The sequence below is a fragment of the Danio rerio genome, chromosome 12, assembly GCF_052040795.2.
Source record: "Danio rerio strain M-AB ecotype USA chromosome 12, GRCz13ab, whole genome shotgun sequence".
NCBI classification, from domain to species: Eukaryota; Metazoa; Chordata; class Actinopteri; order Cypriniformes; family Danionidae; genus Danio; species Danio rerio.
Window position 1 is genome coordinate 5234306 of NC_141032.1, and position 18066 is coordinate 5252371.

The following is an 18066-nucleotide window of genomic DNA, read 5'->3' on the forward strand; positions in this document are numbered from 1 at the left end:
GAATCATGCAGCCAGTTATTTGACCTATTAAAATGCTTCAATGTAGACGGTTTAAACTAGACTTTAGAAGGCTTGATGGTTTATAGATCGATAGGATGGATGATATAAATGGATAGGTGGTTTATAGATAGGAGCTTATAGATATCCTTTTATAACTAGATATGACTGAACAACTCTTTACTAACATCTAAAATACATTACTGGAATCTTACAGGACCTTTTCCTCAGACTGGAAACTAAAACACTAAGGGCAGATATGTTAAGTATTCCTGTGCAAATTATCCCACTGTAATATTATTAATCATGGCCAGTGTACTGAGGGTCCACAGGGCTCAGTGGCGCACATATAAATTTCCCCTCCATTTGTCTTGTCACAGCGAGTTGCAGGGCTTCATGTGGGCAAATGTGACCGGCTCAGTTTGAGAGTGTTTTCTCAGACACAGCGTGGTGGGAATGTGCTGAGAGGGGCTTTTGCCATGAGATGGTGGTGAGCTTTCATGCAGGAGTGAACCACTCACATTATAGGAGTGTGTTTATACTGATGGACCAGCATGGTCAACCGGTTTCATGTCTGCAATTACAACATAAGTCCATCACAGAGGGATATACCTTCTTCACAAATCTAATTCATTGAAAATGTTGAGCATATTTTCTGGGGGCAAAAATGGACAAAAATGTTGATTTAAATGGCATTTGTGCACAATTACAAGCCCATTGAATTAAACCTGCTGACAGACTAATGATTACTTGGTTTTTATGTTTTATTTTGTAAAACTCAGATGAGTATGGTATTTTTCTATATTCATTGATTTGTAAACAGTTAGTTATAGGGTCACGACACACTAAAACACATTTTTTAAGCTGTTGACAATGTGTGCCACGCTGCTATAAACACTATTAAGACACATATATTTCACAAAAAAGTTAAAATTGGTTGTTTTTGCATTATTTCGAGCAAATTCATTCTTCCAGTTTGTAACAAATTTTTGAAGCTGCGTCACGCCGATTAGATCCTTGCGTGTTATTCCAGTGTGGAGAGTGGATGTCTGTACCTGTGAGTACATCGTGACGTCTCTGAGCGTGCAGCATTAATTCATGAGAAAGACTTGGTTCAAACCAATCAGCGCGTTCTATTGTGTATGTGGTGCAAATTCATTAATAATATGCATAACAGCTTCGAAGACCTGCTACAGTGTTAAGATGACAGAGAGACGCCACGTTGTGTTGCTAAAACAAGTGGAAGAACGAGTTGTTTAGAGATACGGGTCGTCAGTGTTGCGTTTATAAATGTACTGCAAAGATGTTTTTGATCATTTACCCGCTATGAGAGCGCAGCTGGACTCACGTGTGCACTACGATGCACACGACAGAAATATGTTTGTAAGGAACTTTTTTTTTTTTCCCGAGAGCTTTTTGCATCTGGAAACGGTGAAATCCAGATATGCCGCACGTCTCCTTTTAAATAAGATGCTGCTCCAGTTGGTGTTGATTTTCCTGTCTCTACAGATTTGGTAAGTGAACTACAACATTGTGGACTGAAAGATCCGCTGGAAATGCAACTTAGGCAACCTAATAAACACCTTAAGGCTGATTTATACTTCTGCGTCATGCGCACGCGTATACTAAGTGCAGCCTATGCGTTGACGCATAACACTATGCCGTTGCTGTCGGCATCACTGATGCGCACGACGCGTAGCGCAAGCTCTGTGATTGGTCGGCTTGGTAGCACTGACGAGTCTGGGCGGGGTCGAGAGCAGCGCGAGCCTGATAGAGCGATTGTTTACAAGTGTGGAGTCCTGTGAAGGAGCTCTGGATGGAAAGTTTTGTTTTGTGATTACCTCATGGTTAAAGTTGTTGCACGTCCATTGGTTCTTGCCTCAAAATGAGCGAGTTTGAGCCACTTTTACATTAAGGAAGCGTTCAGGAAAAACAAAACACCAGCGAAGAAACTCAACACGGAGGAGTATTAACAACAGAAACAGCGCGCAGAAATATAAATGCACAGATACGTGCGTTGCATGCGCCATGGGTCACTCCGATCACCTGACGCAGAAGTATAAACCAGGCTTTAATCAAACTATTACTGTCGTGTAGAATTTTTGCTGCATTTTGTGACAGGATAGTCTATACACACACGGTTTCTGACGCTACCTACCGAGTGCATCTAAGTTACAGAGAAATGCTGAGGTTTTTTTTTTTCTCCCATTCACAGTGCGGTATCAAACCACACTTTTCCAACAGTTTCTCGCTTTCAATATCTTGTTTGTCACGGGGGGCATGCAGGAAATGTTCCTGAATGAAAGTGAAAGTGCCAAACCACAGTTAAAGTCCTCAAATTAACAATTTGGCAAATAATTTGATTACTGATGCACATGTAAACACAGTCACTGTCTTTCTCCCCTGTGTCTGTTTGTTTTGCCTCTGTAAAAATCAGCAATAGCCCAAATGGAAACTCTCAATTTTATGCAAAGCCTTTCCTCTTCCCCTCCCCCGACACTCCCACATAAACAGAGCTGGACACACCCACTTTCCTGACTTTTCCAAACTAGAGGTGTAAAACCACACTGCTGAGACAGAGGGGTTTTATGGCCCTTTAAAAACTAATTTCAACAAAAAATGGATGTGTATCATTACATTGGAAACATGCATTTGGATTTTTGGGAAGAGTTCACCCAAAAATGAAAATTCTGTTGTATTTACCCGACCTTTACTTGTTCCAAACATGTTTGACTTTCCTTCTTCTGTTAAATAAAACAGAAGGTATTTTGAAAAATGTATTTGTTTTTCCTAATATAATGGACTCGGGGTTTTTTTGTACAACAGAATAAAGAAACTCACAAAGGTTTGGAAGCACTTAAGGGAGAATAAATAGTCAGTAAATGTACATTTTTGGGTGAACCATCTCTTTAAAGTGACAGAAACCTAAAGTTTCCCCCGCTTTTTGTGTCATTAGGGTTAAATAAATAACCAAAGAAAGAGAAAATCATTTAATCATCATGACTTTGCATTGTTTTATTTTGCTTTTGATTTATTTTGTTTCTGTAGTATATATTATTGTATCTTGGTTTTTATTGTATTTATATGTTATATTGGATTTAATTGGATTTGTTTGGACTTTGAATGGATCTTACTGTCTGGTTACATGTCTTTTGTAGACTTGAGTGATTATAAAATAAAGTAATTTGAGCAATATTGTATAGAATGGATAAATGCATGATCTGAATGTTTTGGTATCAAAAACTTGTTTCAGGAAAAAATAACTATCTCCAGTTGTAATGTTATTATCATAAAATCAAACCACATTGGTCTGCTTATATTGTGATCAAATATTTTTAGATATCATCATCATCCATCCACCCATGGTCATGTTATTTCCCTTTCCTGGCATCTTTTGGTTGCAAAGGAAATGCTTGAAATTCACGCTGGAAATGTGCTGTTATGAAGGTCATTGGCTGCTGCATTATTAAAAAAGTGAGGTTAACTGTATTGTAAAATTTCTAAGAGTCTGAATGGATTCCTCTACTGAGCGTGTTTAACAGTGCTCTTTACATGCTGTGCATCATTAACATGCTCAAAATGATTGATTTCTTCACTAATCTGGATCATCAGGACTGGACAAGTCACAGAAAACAATCCAGGTTTCCTGTTTGTTTTAACTGTCGTCACAGCCAGTTTCTGCCGGCAGATATAAACATGGCTAACCCTCTAATGACTCTCCTAGTTAACTAAACAACTGAAACGTGTCTAACTGGATTGTTCTCTTTTCTCTCTCTCAGATGGAGGAGAGCAGAAGGCCGGTTTGCCCGGGAAAGAGCCACCATCATCAGTCACTGGACGTGGCTGCAGGCGCAGATATCAGACCTGGAGTACCGCATCCGGCAGCAGGTCGACATCTACCGCCAGCTCCGCACCGGAAAGGTTAGCGCCCTTACTTTATCTGCAGTTTCGCAGAAATAACCGTTCATTTTGCTGTGTGTTAACTTTTGTTTTGCATGTTTTCCACAGGGTCCAGTGGAGCTGGGAGACTCCGCCCCTTCCTGCAAGACAGAGACTAATGAGAATATCCTGACCTCAACAACATCCCAGAATTTCTCTGAATCGCAGTCTCGCTTGACGGACGCATCTGAGAACATTGTCTCCATTAGGTTCTGATCAGTTTAATTATTTCAATGAATGTTGTTGTGTTTTAGTATTTAAAGAGATAGTTCAGCCAACAGTGGTTCTAAACCTTTATGAGTTTCTTTATTCGGATGAACTCTAAAGAATAGATGTGTGAACCTATATTGGTCTCACGGTTCGGTTACGATTATCATGCCATCGATTCGGTGCAATTCGATTTCTTGGTGCATTACGGTGCATTGACAATGCTTTCCATACATTCCATTTAGGGGGAGGCTGAATCAAGCCGTCTGTATAACTACACAGACATACAGCACCACACTGTCTCTCATTCACACACGTACACAAACAAGGACAGCACCAAACAAACAAACAAACACACACACACACTTAAGCCCTCGCAATATGCGTTTAGCTGGGAGAGTTTGCACTGAGCGAAGCAAAAAAACAAACAAAAAGAAGCAGCACTTTTCCGACGGTCCCTTACTGAGAGAGCATCGCTCAGCGCAAGCTCTCCCAGCTAAACGCAAGGGTTTATGGGTGTAAACAAACGGTAAAGTGCTCGTAATGTCGAGCGGTAAAAAAGAAAAAGACAGCTGTGAAACATAACCAGCTTTGTCTTTTTTGTAGGAAACACACTTTAGATCTTTTAAGGGTAAGAGGTTTTTAAGTTATTGCCGCTATAACTGAATGTGTGTCAGGAATATCGAAAACAAAACCAAATTAACAGCGCTCATTTCTGGTGCCCCCCTGGATGTACAGTCTCTTAGCATTTGCCTATGCTGCCTATTCCACGGGCCGGCCCTGAGTTGGCTCGTGAGTGTTGCAAATACCGGCGCTCACCTCCCTCACGACAGAGCTCATAGGAAATTAATGACGTCAGTACATAATAACAGGATATGATTATTACTGAACCGATACCACATTGTATCGCGGTTCACTGAAATAATAATTAATTTTGACACCCCTAGTGGAAACTAGCATTTTCTTCACAGTGTTCACTGTAAAAAATGATGAGTTACTTAAATCAAGTAAACCAATTGCTTTAAAAGCAACAAGTTGACTTTCAAACAATGTAAGTAAACCCATTGTAACTTGTGACTGTTATGTTGACTTAGTTTTTATAATTATGCTAATTGGACTCACCTTTTTAAAAATAAAAGTAAACTAATCACTTTTTCCCAATACACCTTTATTAGATTTGTTTTTTCCAGCTTTTTTTGTATCCAGCAAAATGACAGTAACTAAAATAAATCTGCTCTTCCAGGCTCCAGGGTGTCTTCTAAATTCAATACAGGCTAGATTTTATGAACTTATTAAAGCACCAAATATTGAATATTGTAATAATTACAGTAATTATTTGAAAACAGACGTGTTAAAATAGTCTGACATTGTAAAAAGGGATTAGATGACTTAAAAAAAAAAAGAGTACAATTATCACAATTATAAAAATTAAGTCAACTTAACAGTATCAGGTTACAATGGGTTTACTTACATTATCTTTGTGAAGTCAACTTGTTGCTTTCAAGGCAATTGGTTTACTGGCTTTAAGTAACTACTCATTTTTACAGTGCATGGTGCACTTTTGACTATATCTAGAAATAAATGTATAATAGATACTTACTTATATTGACACATGTATGCATACACAGTTGAAGTCAAAATTATTAGCCCCATTATTGTGAAATGTTAATACTTGAAGTATTTTCCAAGTGACGTTTAACAGGGCAAGAACATTTCGACAGTGCTTTTTTAAATATTATTTCTTCTGGAGAAAGTCTTATGATTATTTTTAATTTAGCTGGAATAAAAGCCTTTACATTTTTAAAACTATTTTAGGTCAAAAGTATTAGCCCCTTAAGGCATTTGTTTGATTTCACACGAGGGCTCATAATTTGCACTTCAACTGTCTTTGAATTACAGTTGGGCGATTGCTTTATTTACATGAACACAGGAAGTAACAATTGATTTATCTCACTACCTAATACAGGGGTGTCCAAACTCAGTCCTGAAGGGTTGGTGTCCTGCAGAAAGCCTAGTAAGAGCTTGATTAGTTAGCCTATGTGTCTCTGATTGGAGCTGGAACTAAACTTTTGCAGAACTTCGGCCCTCCAGGACTGAGTTTGGACACCCCACACCTAATAGTTTAAAAACACAGGCAGGGTGAATGCAGTATCACCATGAAGTCATCGTCCAAAAACTGAATGTACATTGTGCTTTTGTTTTCTGGTTGCAGCAGTGTGTCAGAAATGTCAGACACGTGTCTTTTGAGTCTAGACGGCAGCTCTACGTCTGCACGAACACGTCCGCTGGTGGCCTGCAGGAGGCGACGACTGATCCACCCTAACACCATCCACAACCTCAACGGCAAGGTGTGTCTGTGGGATGTTTGCTAGCGTGTGTTAATGGACGCTTTTCACATTTCCAGGGGTACTCAGTTGCAGAAGTCCTCATAGTTGGGTAATCTTAGACTGCAGTGAACAAATATTTTTTTTTTTACAATCCTATTTGCTGAAATACTAAAAGAAAAACTCCACAATTGTGTTATCAAGACTTTCAGAAAAGGGAAAAATAGTGTGAGACTGATAATGGCAGCAAGAACAGAGAATAATGTCAGGTTTACTGTCCTGCCCCCATAGACACTGCATAACAAACACATTGCACAAGCCGTAATTAGTTTTGTTTTTGTAATTTGATGCAAAGATAATATGATGCATACATAAATACATATAAATGTTCATGTGTTTTTTTTAAGATAAAAATATTAAAAACTTTCAAGCATTTAAGATTATTGATGATTGCTAAACACTAAAACAGTGTTGTGAAAAGGCTCCATATCACAGGAGCATGTTTTAGTTGTTGGTTCTAATGTGTGACCTACGTTTTCAGGTTCAGAGAGTGTGTTTCTCTCCTCTGCGAGTGTGTGAGGTCAACAGCTCGTGCGTGATGTGTGGCAGCGCTCGATCCCTCCTGAAAGCAGACTCGCCGTATGATCGCCCTCTGCTGGAGAGAGTCGCACATCACGACCGCAGTGTCCACCCCGTTCTGTCCATGCAGTCAGGTGAGAGGAGAGATAACAGCGGTTTTAGAATCAATTCAATTGCAGGTAGTTTTGTACATAATTATTTACATGATTAAAAATAATAGCTTTATAAAGTACAATGTAGTGATGCATTTAAGGAAAGCAAATTAGTTTAAATAACAGCTTAAACTAAAACTTTTGTTAATTGTCATTGAATAAAATGTATCTATATCGTTTATTAATTTCTGTTTAACGGAGAGATGTTTTTTTTCAACACATTTCTAAACATAATAGTTTTAATAACTCATTTCTAATAACTGATTTATTTTATCTTTGCCATGATGACAGTAAATAATATCTGACTAGATATTTTTCAAGACACTTCTATACAAGTTAGTGACATTTAAAAGCTTAACTAGGCTAATTAGGTGAACTAGGCAGGTTAGGGTAATTAGGCAAGTTATTGTATAACGATGCTTTGTTCTGTAGACTATCAAAAAAAAAAAAAAATAGCGTAAAGGGGCTAATAATTTTGTTCTTAAAATGGTTTTTAAAAAATTTAAAACTGCTTTTAATCTAGCCGAAATAAAACAAATAAGACTTTCTCCAGGAGAAAAAATATTATCAGACATACTGTGAAAATTTCCTTGCTCTGTTAAACATCATTTGGAAAATATTAAAAAATTCAAAAAAATTCAAAGGGGGGCTAATAATTCTGACTTCAACTGCACACATATATATATATATATATATATATATATATATATATATATATATATATATATATTCATTAATTTTTTCTTGTCGGCTTAGTCCCTTTATTAATCCGGGTTCGCCACAGCGGAATGAACCGCTAACTTATCCAGCAAGTTTTTACGCAGAGGATGCCCTTCCAGCCGCAATATATATATCATAAAAAAATAGTAAACTAATATGTATTTAGATTTCCATTTAAATTACATCATTAGTTTTCACCAATTCATTGTTAAAATGTAAACAGTGAACTGAGATGTTGACACTCTATAATGAAAACTATATTTATTCAAGCAAAATATAGTTAATTTCATATATGCAAGTCATAACTTGAAATTTTCAGCTTCTATGTATTTAATATTTATGGTTGTGTGTTTGAGTATAACTTTTAATACTATTGTGAAGTTTAAAATAAAAATAATAATAATTTTGAGCAATTTGTTTTGGATAAAATAACAAAATAGTGCCATGTTTTCAGACATGTTTATATTCCTTTTTTAACACACCACCAATATTTTTACTTCAGAATAGTTAAGAAATCCATCTTTGGTAAAATAACACTGATTCTTTAGCCATCACAAAAATGAAAAAATTCTGCCCAATGGTCATTTTCTGAAAAAAATAAATAAATAAATGGTTACACTTTAAGTGCCAATTTTCTGTATTAACTTGTGGTTTATTACTTGCATATTATTATAATATTGGTTGTTTATTAGTACTTATAAAGCACATATTCTGCATGACCTTATCAAACATCCTTAATCCAAACCAAATGCCTAAACGCGATTACTATCTTACTAACCATTAATAAGCAGCAATGAGAAGTTTATTGAGCTGAAATTATAGTTAATGCTTTATTAATAACAGTAATTGTACCTTAAAATGTGAACAAAAATGCTCTTATTGTTTTTTTATTTGAAGGACGTTTTATCAGGTGCTTATAGAGTAAAACAATTCTAAACATTTTACTCAAACCCATACCTAACGAGTGCAGAGAAACCGAGAATTATTAAAAGGTCTCTGAATTATGGATGCTGAAAGAATACAAGTTAAGCTGTTTTATTGATATTGACATTTGATGCTTTAAAAAAATATATTATTTTTTTACTGTTTGTTAAAACACACTTTAATGTTCCTTCATGTTTAAACAAGGAAATATTTTTATTTTTTTATTTTTTCTAGGTCATGGAATTTTTTATTCTTGCAAATAGCATTTTACATTTTATAACAATCCACAAAACAATCCCAGATTAAAACAATCAACATTTACAAATGAGTAAATAAATAAATAAAATTAACAAAATAATAATAAATAAAATAAAATACAAATACAGAAAAAAAAATTATATAAAAAAAAATACAATTACAAGCCATATACATACATACACATGTACCTTCACTCAATCCAAATCTAAGGTTTTTAAGTGATTAAAGAATGCAATAAATTGTTGCCATTTTTCAAAAAAATGTTCTTCTCTACCTCTGATATTGTATTTAATTTTCTTAAGTTTTAAAAAGAAGACCAAATCTTTGAGCCATAATGAAATAGAGGGTGGTTGTGGGGAGGTCCAAGACAAAAGTATTCTGCGCCTAGCGAGAAGAGATGCAAAAGCCACAATGTCAGCATGTCTCCGGTTTAAAGGTTGACACTGAGAGGGAACACCAAAGATCGCGATTAAAGGGCAAACAGCTAACTTGACCCCCAGCGCATGAAGTGGAGGTGCGCACATTGTCCAATACTGCACTCCAGTAGTCAACTTCAAACTCTAAGTCAAGTTCCTATTCCCAGGCCCTGATAGCTTTAATGTTATGAGAATTGTCCTTTGACAAAATAATTGCGTATATTTTAGAAATAATCCCACTGGTATGAACATTCAGTTTAAATACCTCTTCCCATGGAGACTTCGTAGGCAGGGAGGGAAACTCAGAGAACAGAGAGGAAGCACAATGTCTAATCTGAAAATAACGAAATAAGTGGGAGGGGATAAATATTGATGATAATTCCGAAAAATTTGCAAACACATTGTTAACATAGAGATCTTCAAAGCATTTCACAAGGAAATATTTTAAGGAAGTTACCAATCCACCATTCACAGCTCTGTTTTATTGATTAGTCGGTGCGGTCCTAGATGTGTTTTACTCTTCTTCAAGTGTAATAACTGTATGTGAATTCTGTGCTGTTCTTCTCCTCTGCTCTGTCAGATGTGGCATTCAGCGTACAGTTGCAGAAGGTGTTGAGGACTCACTGGCAGACTCGACCCTTTGACAGGATCAAACCGCTCAAGAAGATCGCCCTCAAACACAAGCTCTCCACCACACCTCCGTCATCATCATCACCGTCTTCATCCTCCTTCCTCTCCAAACACAAATTCAGACTGTCCAACTCGCATGCGGCAGCAGTCCGTAAGTTCACTCATGGGTGTTCACAGACTGAGGGGGCTTTTACACCTATAGATTGCTGGTTTTGTTCCGAATAAGGGATTAAAATTGTTAGAAATGAACTTTCTGTTTGTTGTGCTTTCTCTCTCGCTTTCACAAGCCAAAGTTTCTAAACTAGTCAATGTGTGTTTGATTCTTCTTCCCTGTCAGGATTTGCTCGCCACAAGAGCAGGTCGGAAAGGTTTCACAGGCTGCCAGTGGAAAACATCTCATGTGTCCCAAAGCCAGAAACACTCACACCCTGCAGGACGGGCCGAGTGCTGGACCGGAGCCAGAGCCGAAAGAGGGTCCGAGAGCCCTCGCTGGACAGAGCAGACTGTGAGTGCACAGATTCCTGAACTGACCCTGCATGAACTCTAATTATTATAATTTTAGTTATTTTAGAGATTCACACAATTATTACCTGCAGACAGGCATAAAATCTGCTCTGAGTGGAGTACAGTCGGCATTTACTGGGGTTACACTTGAAAATGGCTAAAACTACTGTTTAAACATGCTGCAAATGGCCTGTGTTTATCACCTATTTGTATCTGTATCTAAAAATAAATGAAGATGATGAAGTTACCAGCCTACAGGTGAATAACTGTTTCGTAGACTCACCATTAACATAAGTACTTTTAACATCACTTTATGTAGTGTAAAAAATATACAATTTGCACAAAAAAAATATACTGGCCCTTTCTATCAGTGCTTCAGGATATTTCAGCTGAACAAATTGACTCTCATCAGCATGAAATTAAACACGCTGCCATGAAATCTCATTTCAGTAAAAGAGGTTCGGAAATAACAAGTGCTGAGGCAAAAAGCCACTCAATTGAAATTCTATTATTTAGAAATGTGGACCAAAAAACACCTGTGCATTTAATTAAATGTATTACAGCAGTAGCTGGTAAAGAGAATTAATAACAATTAATATTGATTGCAAGTATATTGTTCAACTTAACATGCTTGTTTCACCACAGATTTCCTTTCACATAGTTATTTTACACTGTTGAGCATTAAAACGGTTAGTAAAATTATAAATAAGTACAATTTATATTCATTCTAAATCGATATGTTCCATGATGCATCATTATTCATGATAAGATCACTGTCAGTAACTGATAATATTACTTTTAACCCTGTAATGTGTTCCTCTTGGTTTGTATTTGTTGTGTTAATACATTTACAAATACACTACACCTCAAGCATTTAACAGCTTGTGGAAATAAACGGCCATGTCACTTTTATTGGAGATAAAGCTGGATTTATATTTTCGCCTGGCGCCACATCGCATACCTCCACTGACTGCACGCACACCTCACCAAATGGATGAGGCTTTTATACTTGCTGCGTTCGCCGTTGTGATATTCTTTAAACGACAGGGAGCAGTCAAAAGAAGCTGACCGTAAAGACAGACAGATAAACAGAAGTAGGGGGTTTGTGGAACTACATTATATCATTAATTCATTCGATATTTTTAAACTAATTTTTAAAAATATTTTTAGAAATTCTTTTAATGATTATAAGGATTTTTATCACCATTCATAATTTTTTTAATCAAGCTTTGATGCATCGCTTGCTTTTGTTCATATCTCGGACAGTTTTTCCTATTAAAGTTTATTAAAATATTAATGAAGAGGACATGAGTTGCTCTACAAATATATTCTTTATTGTGGCAAGAATAAAAGCAAAAAAGTACACTTACTAAAAAAATACTAATATTTTTTTAGATTTAGCCCGCTCCACACTTCACACATTACTGTCTGGCTAGTTTCTGTCTTCTTATGCCTAAAAGGCAATAATGGTCCAACATTCCTGACCATTATCATCAATAAAGCCTAGATAAACGGGCATCAGTATATTGTAAACCGACAGGTTCAAATATTCTTTTCCAGTCATCAAAGAAATAATTTGTTCCTTAATTATAGTTTTGAAACTATTAAATTGTTTTAAATTCTAAATTGTAATTTATACATCAGTGTAAACCTATAAAACATATTTGTGTAATTGTGTACGCAGGCCTCTTTTGGCTTTAACAAACGTCTTCCTCGGGTTTTTCCAAACTTTTTAACAAAAACTTTCCACTTTCCCACGGCTGTCGCAATTTCTAGCCAAGAATAATTGATCATCTGGTTATGTCTATGATTACGGGTCATAAAGATCGTACCGATTTCAGACAAAATCTCTTCAAGTGATTCATATTCAACTCAAATCAGTTGCCACGCCACATGAACTGTTCGCTCGAGTCTAAAACTAAAAAATTATTCGCTTCACCAACTGAAATCATGTCACGCTCACCCAAACCGAACCTCTGCAAACACTGCGATAACGTCACATTCACATTATAGTATAAACCAGGCTTAAGATGGCTTTGTAAGTAAAATAAGACAATACAGTTACATGTAATGCTGTCAAAAAATTAGTCACATCCATCAAAGTTTGTAATTACATATTTTATCTTTGTGTGCATTATATTCAAAGATTTTGCATATAAATATAAATAAACAGATTGTCAATATTTATGCATTACAAATGCATACATTAATAATTATTAATGCACATAATAAATAAACAGGTCGCACTACAACCATTATCTGCAGTCGCACTAATGCACCTAAATATATTATAAGGTCGCATAGATTAATTTTCGGGCGCATATGCGACCAAAATGGTCGCAATTTCGAGCCCTGATATATATATATATATGTGTGTGAATTGTATTTGTGTTTTTTCCTTTTTTTAAGTAGCACCGAAAGTGGTGATGGATGCAGGCAGTCCATGTCCGTCTCTGTCCGGTCTTCACTCTACCAACACCAGTCCTCTGACCAGACAGCTCTCCCTCCCGATCGAGAGCAGCACTCCTCTGGGAAGCAATGTGGTACGTTCATAAGTTCAAAATTTTACTTACTAAACTAATTAGATTGCTGTGTGTTTTATGATATGCTATAATACATTTAAACGTGCATTGTTTTTTATTATTATTTACCATGTATACATAGACATTACGGTAAACATTAGGTCATAAAAATTTACTTGAATGTCCCGGAAAAGTTATGAAAAAATCATGGAATTTTAGTTGTAAAAATGTGCATGAACCCTGTCACAGGCAAATCAATGCTTGTTCATGTGAGTAACAAGAACACATTGTAAACTATCAGAGACGTGATCTCAGAGAATTGCCGAGTAGTTGCTGAGACGTGAGATATTTGGCATGCTAAATATCTGGAGCTGTCAGCGATTCAAATCATGCCATGTGAAATGAGTTTGGACTGAAATTAACATCGGTGATTACCCACAGCCAATGAGAGAGCAGCATCCACTAGTGTGGGGATCTGCAGGCCAGCGGGAGGTTGGGGGAGAAGTTAAAAGAGCTAATTTTTGGTTTATTTGGATCCAACAAATGGGGGGAAACCAGTGTAAATGTGGCAGGAGCACTAGTGTCTGTTTGATGTGTCGTGAACAATATCACAACCAGGTCGAAAAAGAATAAAGTTGAGGAGAAATTGCTAACTCACTTCAAACCCAGATGAGCAAATATTTACATTTTCTACCCCATTGAAGGCTTCTTTCTCATTATGTAGTTAATAACAATAGATATACTACATGTTTTTGGTTGTGAGACATAATTTGGACAAAGTTGTTGGCGATATTTCTTATTGTAAAGTCATGCAGCCGATCCATCTTGCAGTGTAAACAAAGCAGCGACAAAACGCTAGCCCAGATAGTCATGCAGTGTGGAAACATCTGTGACATGACCACTTTAAAATCATGCAGTCTGAACTCGGCATTAAATAACTTCAAGAACCGTCCCATTCCTAATATTTATTTATTGAATAAAACTTATTTTGAATGTTTAAAACTTGCTGCTCTTAAAAAGCTTTAAATTAAATTTTAAGAAACGTTGACGGCGAGCCCGATAGTCTTGCCTACTAGCCAGTGTTGAAATATTGAGAATTGAAGGCACAGAATTGGAAGCTCATAATGTTTTGGATCATTTATAATGATGTATATATTGTTTTAAACAGCCTATACGGAGAAGAAGAGGCGAGAGTCCGTTTGATATCAACAACATCGTCATTCCCATGTCAGTGGCTGCAACTACCCGAGTGGAGAAACTGCAGTACAAAGAGATCCTCACACCCAGGTCAGCCTTCATCAGCCACAAATCACCTTAACCCACACAACAACATCTAGTATCTGTTTTACAATAGAAGAAATAAACGTGCTCTACTCACACTTATATTTCTTGTTTTTCAGATGGAGGGAAGTGGACACTTTGGCTCAACCGCTTTCAGAGGAAGACAATAACATTCAGGTATATCAATGTTTTTTACGGTTTACAGTTTACCCCTTTTTTATGGTTTAATATTAGTATTATGGTTCTTCAGAGTGTGCCAGTTGAGGTTCAGTTCAACACACAGTTCAGATGTTTTTATTCTAATGTGTTAAAAAGTGTCATGGTGGGGGCGTTTACACAGCTCGCTGTTTTAGGGCTGTCTTGCTTCACATAAAAATTAATTTTAGCTTCCCGCCCAATGTAACAAGGCACGGCACACCAGACACACTCTTGGGCGCGGCAGAATCCTTAAGTGTCCCGAATCGTTGCGCCACGCATTTTAGATCTCCAAACACAGGCCTCCATCAGGGTAAACACACTGGCGGCTATTCGCATCGCACAGCCGTTGGCTTGAAGCGCCATTGTGTGTACCATGACAGAAACCCAGAACTCCAAAATGCATGGCGCTGTGTCAGCGCCGCACCACGCAGAGTGGCGCTTCTGGTGTGCGTCCTGCAGGCAAATTCGTTATTTTATTTCCAATGGAGAGATGCACACATGAAGAGACGCGCTTGCACTTTTCCAGCTGCACCTAGTTAAGATCACAGGGAGCTTCTGTGACCTCGAGAAATGCAAACGGCTGAAGTTTAAGGTAGACGCAATGAAAACTACACGTGCTTGCAAACCTACAAAAGGTACAAGCAATAATTCTGATTAGAGTGATAATGTGGAGAATATTGATCTTGAGTTGAGCCCAATGAGCCTTACGTCTAAAAATAGAGCAAGGGTGTTCCTTAAGCGATTTTGCTTTGACTCGCGCCGAAAATGGTGGACGTAAAACAACAAACTGAGGATATGGTGACGCGCCTGTCAATCAATATTGGTGGGCGGGGGGAACGCACTCCTACGTCAAGTTGTGGTCGCTCTGAAAACCGTTCCAATTGGTCCACCGTTTTTATGTTGTAAAATTGACTGTGTGTGTTTATGTCACCCCAATATGACAGTCTATACACTATACCTACACACGTCTGTCCAAACAGCTTGAAAAGTAGATTTTTTTTACCATAGGTGCCCTTTAAGCTTGTCAAAATTGCACTCGCATAAAACAGAAGAGTTGAATACTGTATTGTGTCTTTTTTAAATTCTGCTTTGCAGTTTTTTCTGATAAAAACAATGTGGTTTGTCCATGTGTAGGTTGAGGATCTTTCAGACGCAGTGTTCGCTAAACTCCACCAGCTGTGTGAGGATCAGGAACGCTCTCGCTGGAGATGGACAGCTCTCGCACCAGCCAAGAGGAGAGGCAGCAGGTACATGACCTCTCTCTCTCTCTCTCTCTCTCTCTCTTCAATTCAATAATTGCTTTATTGGCATGACAAATGTATTGCCAATGCAGTTATAAAGTTTACATAAAAAGTAACATACATATATTATAAAAACAGTAAACACAGTAAATAGCAATAAAAAAGAAAAGAAAAAAAAGATATTTATATATAATAATTAAATAAAATATCAACAATACATGATATTATTCAATATATCACATTAATATTCAATATATTATATTATTATTCAACATATATTATTCCTAAAAATCAATACAAAAATATATCAGAATAAACTGTACATTTAACAATCAACATTTTAGGATAAAACAGTAATAAAACAATAATAATCAGTATATTTACAATGATTCCTTTATAATCAGCTCTCTTTCTCTCTCTCTCTTTAAAGTTTCTTTCTTTTTTTATTCGAGTTATTTTAACTAATCATATTATCTTTCAGGTCATATAAATCTCTGGACGGGCGAACAACCCCATCGCTAATCGGAACAAACCCTTCGACGCCGCAGCCCTCCTCTCCAGACACCAGTCAGTTCCAGATCCTGCAGGATTACGGAGCGGTGCCGTCAATGTCGCCCCTGAGCCCTGCCAGCCCTGACACACCACACAGACTGATGTACAGCGAAGACACCTGCGGCTCCACCTCAGACTGCACACTGGAGGAGAAGGTGACACACACACACACACACACACACACACACACACTGTCCTGCTCACTTCATTCATACAGTCAGTTTTATTGTTATTAAAACTCATTTGTATTAGTCTTCTGTATGCTCAGCTTTTTTTATAAGGAAAAAAAATCTAAATATGTGACCTTGGGCCAAAAAACTATTCACAATTTTATTGGGAATCACAATTTTTGGGAATTTGGATTTGTGTGATGCTGCTGAAAACTAATAAATAAGCTTCACATTTATGCATGAATTTGTTGTGATAAAGTTTTTAAAAATCTTAAATCTGAGGGTTAAAATGAATCTTAATATTGAGAAAATCATCTTTAAAGTTATCTTAATGAAGTGCTTTGTAAAGCACATTGATACTCAAAAAATGAATTGGATATATTTACATTAGAAAGATTGCTAAATGTCTTTATGGATGATAATCTTTGCTTGATGATGTAATAGTTTTGTCATTGGAAAAGGGTCATTTTCACTCATACAATATATCTTTGGCTATTTTCACAAACATAGCTTTGCAACTTAAGTCTTTTGTGCTCCAGGGTCACATATTTCCAGGATTTGTCTCATCATCACTTTTGCGGAGTAATAAACTACATTCTTTAGGGGAAAAAAAAGTTAGGAAAGCTGTCACTGGGCCAGAACCTTTTCAAAGATAAACTTTTGCTCCTTTTTTACCCCTAAAAAAGATACAATGTAGTTCCTGAGGTATACATTAGTACCCCAGTCACAGCAGTTTTTTATGCATGCATATAGAGCAGAATTTTAGAACTGTATATCTTAAATTTACTAGTTGATATAAAAAGTGCACTTTAAGATTGAGCAGTTGTAGTGTGAATTAAAATACATTTCGACATTTCTGTTATTGAAATATCTACACCTGTTTAGCTTCTGTTTTACCTTACAGCAAACAACAGCATTTATTATATAGTTGAAGTCAGAATAATTAGCCCCCCTTTGAATTTGAATTTTTTTTTTTTTTTTTTCCCTCAAATGATGTTTAACAGTACAAGGAAATGTTCACAGTGTCTGATACAATTTTTTCTTCTGGAGAAAGTCTTATTTGTTTTATTTTGTCTAGAATTAAAGCAGTTTTTAATTTTTTAAAAGCCATTTTAAGGTCAAAATTATTAGCTCCTTTAAGCAATTTTTTCCCCAATTAGTCTACAGAACAAACCATTGTTATACAGTAACTTGCCGAATTACCCTAACCTGCCTAGTTACCCTAATTAACCTAGTTAAGCCTTTAGGCAAGGCAAGTTTATTTATATAGCACATTTCATACACCGTGGCAATTTAAAGTGCTTTACATAAACAAGAATAAAAGAAACAAGTAAAATAAAAATAAAAACAAATAATAAAAATGCATAAAAAAACATAAAAACAGGTAAAATGTGATATAAAAGAATGAAGAAGAAGAGAAAAACATGAAAGTGCTTTAAATGTCTCTTTAAG

At 36.5% G+C, this 18066-nt stretch overlaps 1 protein-coding gene across 7 annotated transcripts in view; it reads left to right on the forward strand.

The window, feature by feature from the left end:
* Positions 1–18066, forward strand: part of kansl1a (KAT8 regulatory NSL complex subunit 1a) — a 39562-nt gene that overhangs the window by 19751 nt on the left and 1745 nt on the right. The window contains exons 3-13 of one of the 7 annotated variants that reach the window (XM_087275664.1): positions 3777–3918; positions 4006–4145; positions 6356–6491; positions 7009–7180; positions 10097–10297; positions 10484–10651; positions 13060–13193; positions 14341–14459; positions 14573–14630; positions 15786–15898; positions 16374–16599. In XM_087275664.1, coding sequence (XP_087131790.1) covers positions 3777–3918; positions 4006–4145; positions 6356–6491; positions 7009–7180; positions 10097–10297; positions 10484–10651; positions 13060–13193; positions 14341–14459; positions 14573–14630; positions 15786–15898; positions 16374–16599 — 1609 coding nt within the window. Of the gene's footprint in view, positions 1–3776; positions 3919–4005; positions 4520–4624; positions 5563–6234; positions 6492–7008; positions 7181–10096; positions 10298–10483; positions 10652–13059; positions 13194–14340; positions 14460–14572; positions 14631–15785; positions 15899–16373; positions 16600–18066 lie in introns of those variants that run through there. The other 6 variants (XM_087275665.1, XM_087275666.1, XM_087275667.1 and 3 more) reach the window with 6 other exon arrangements.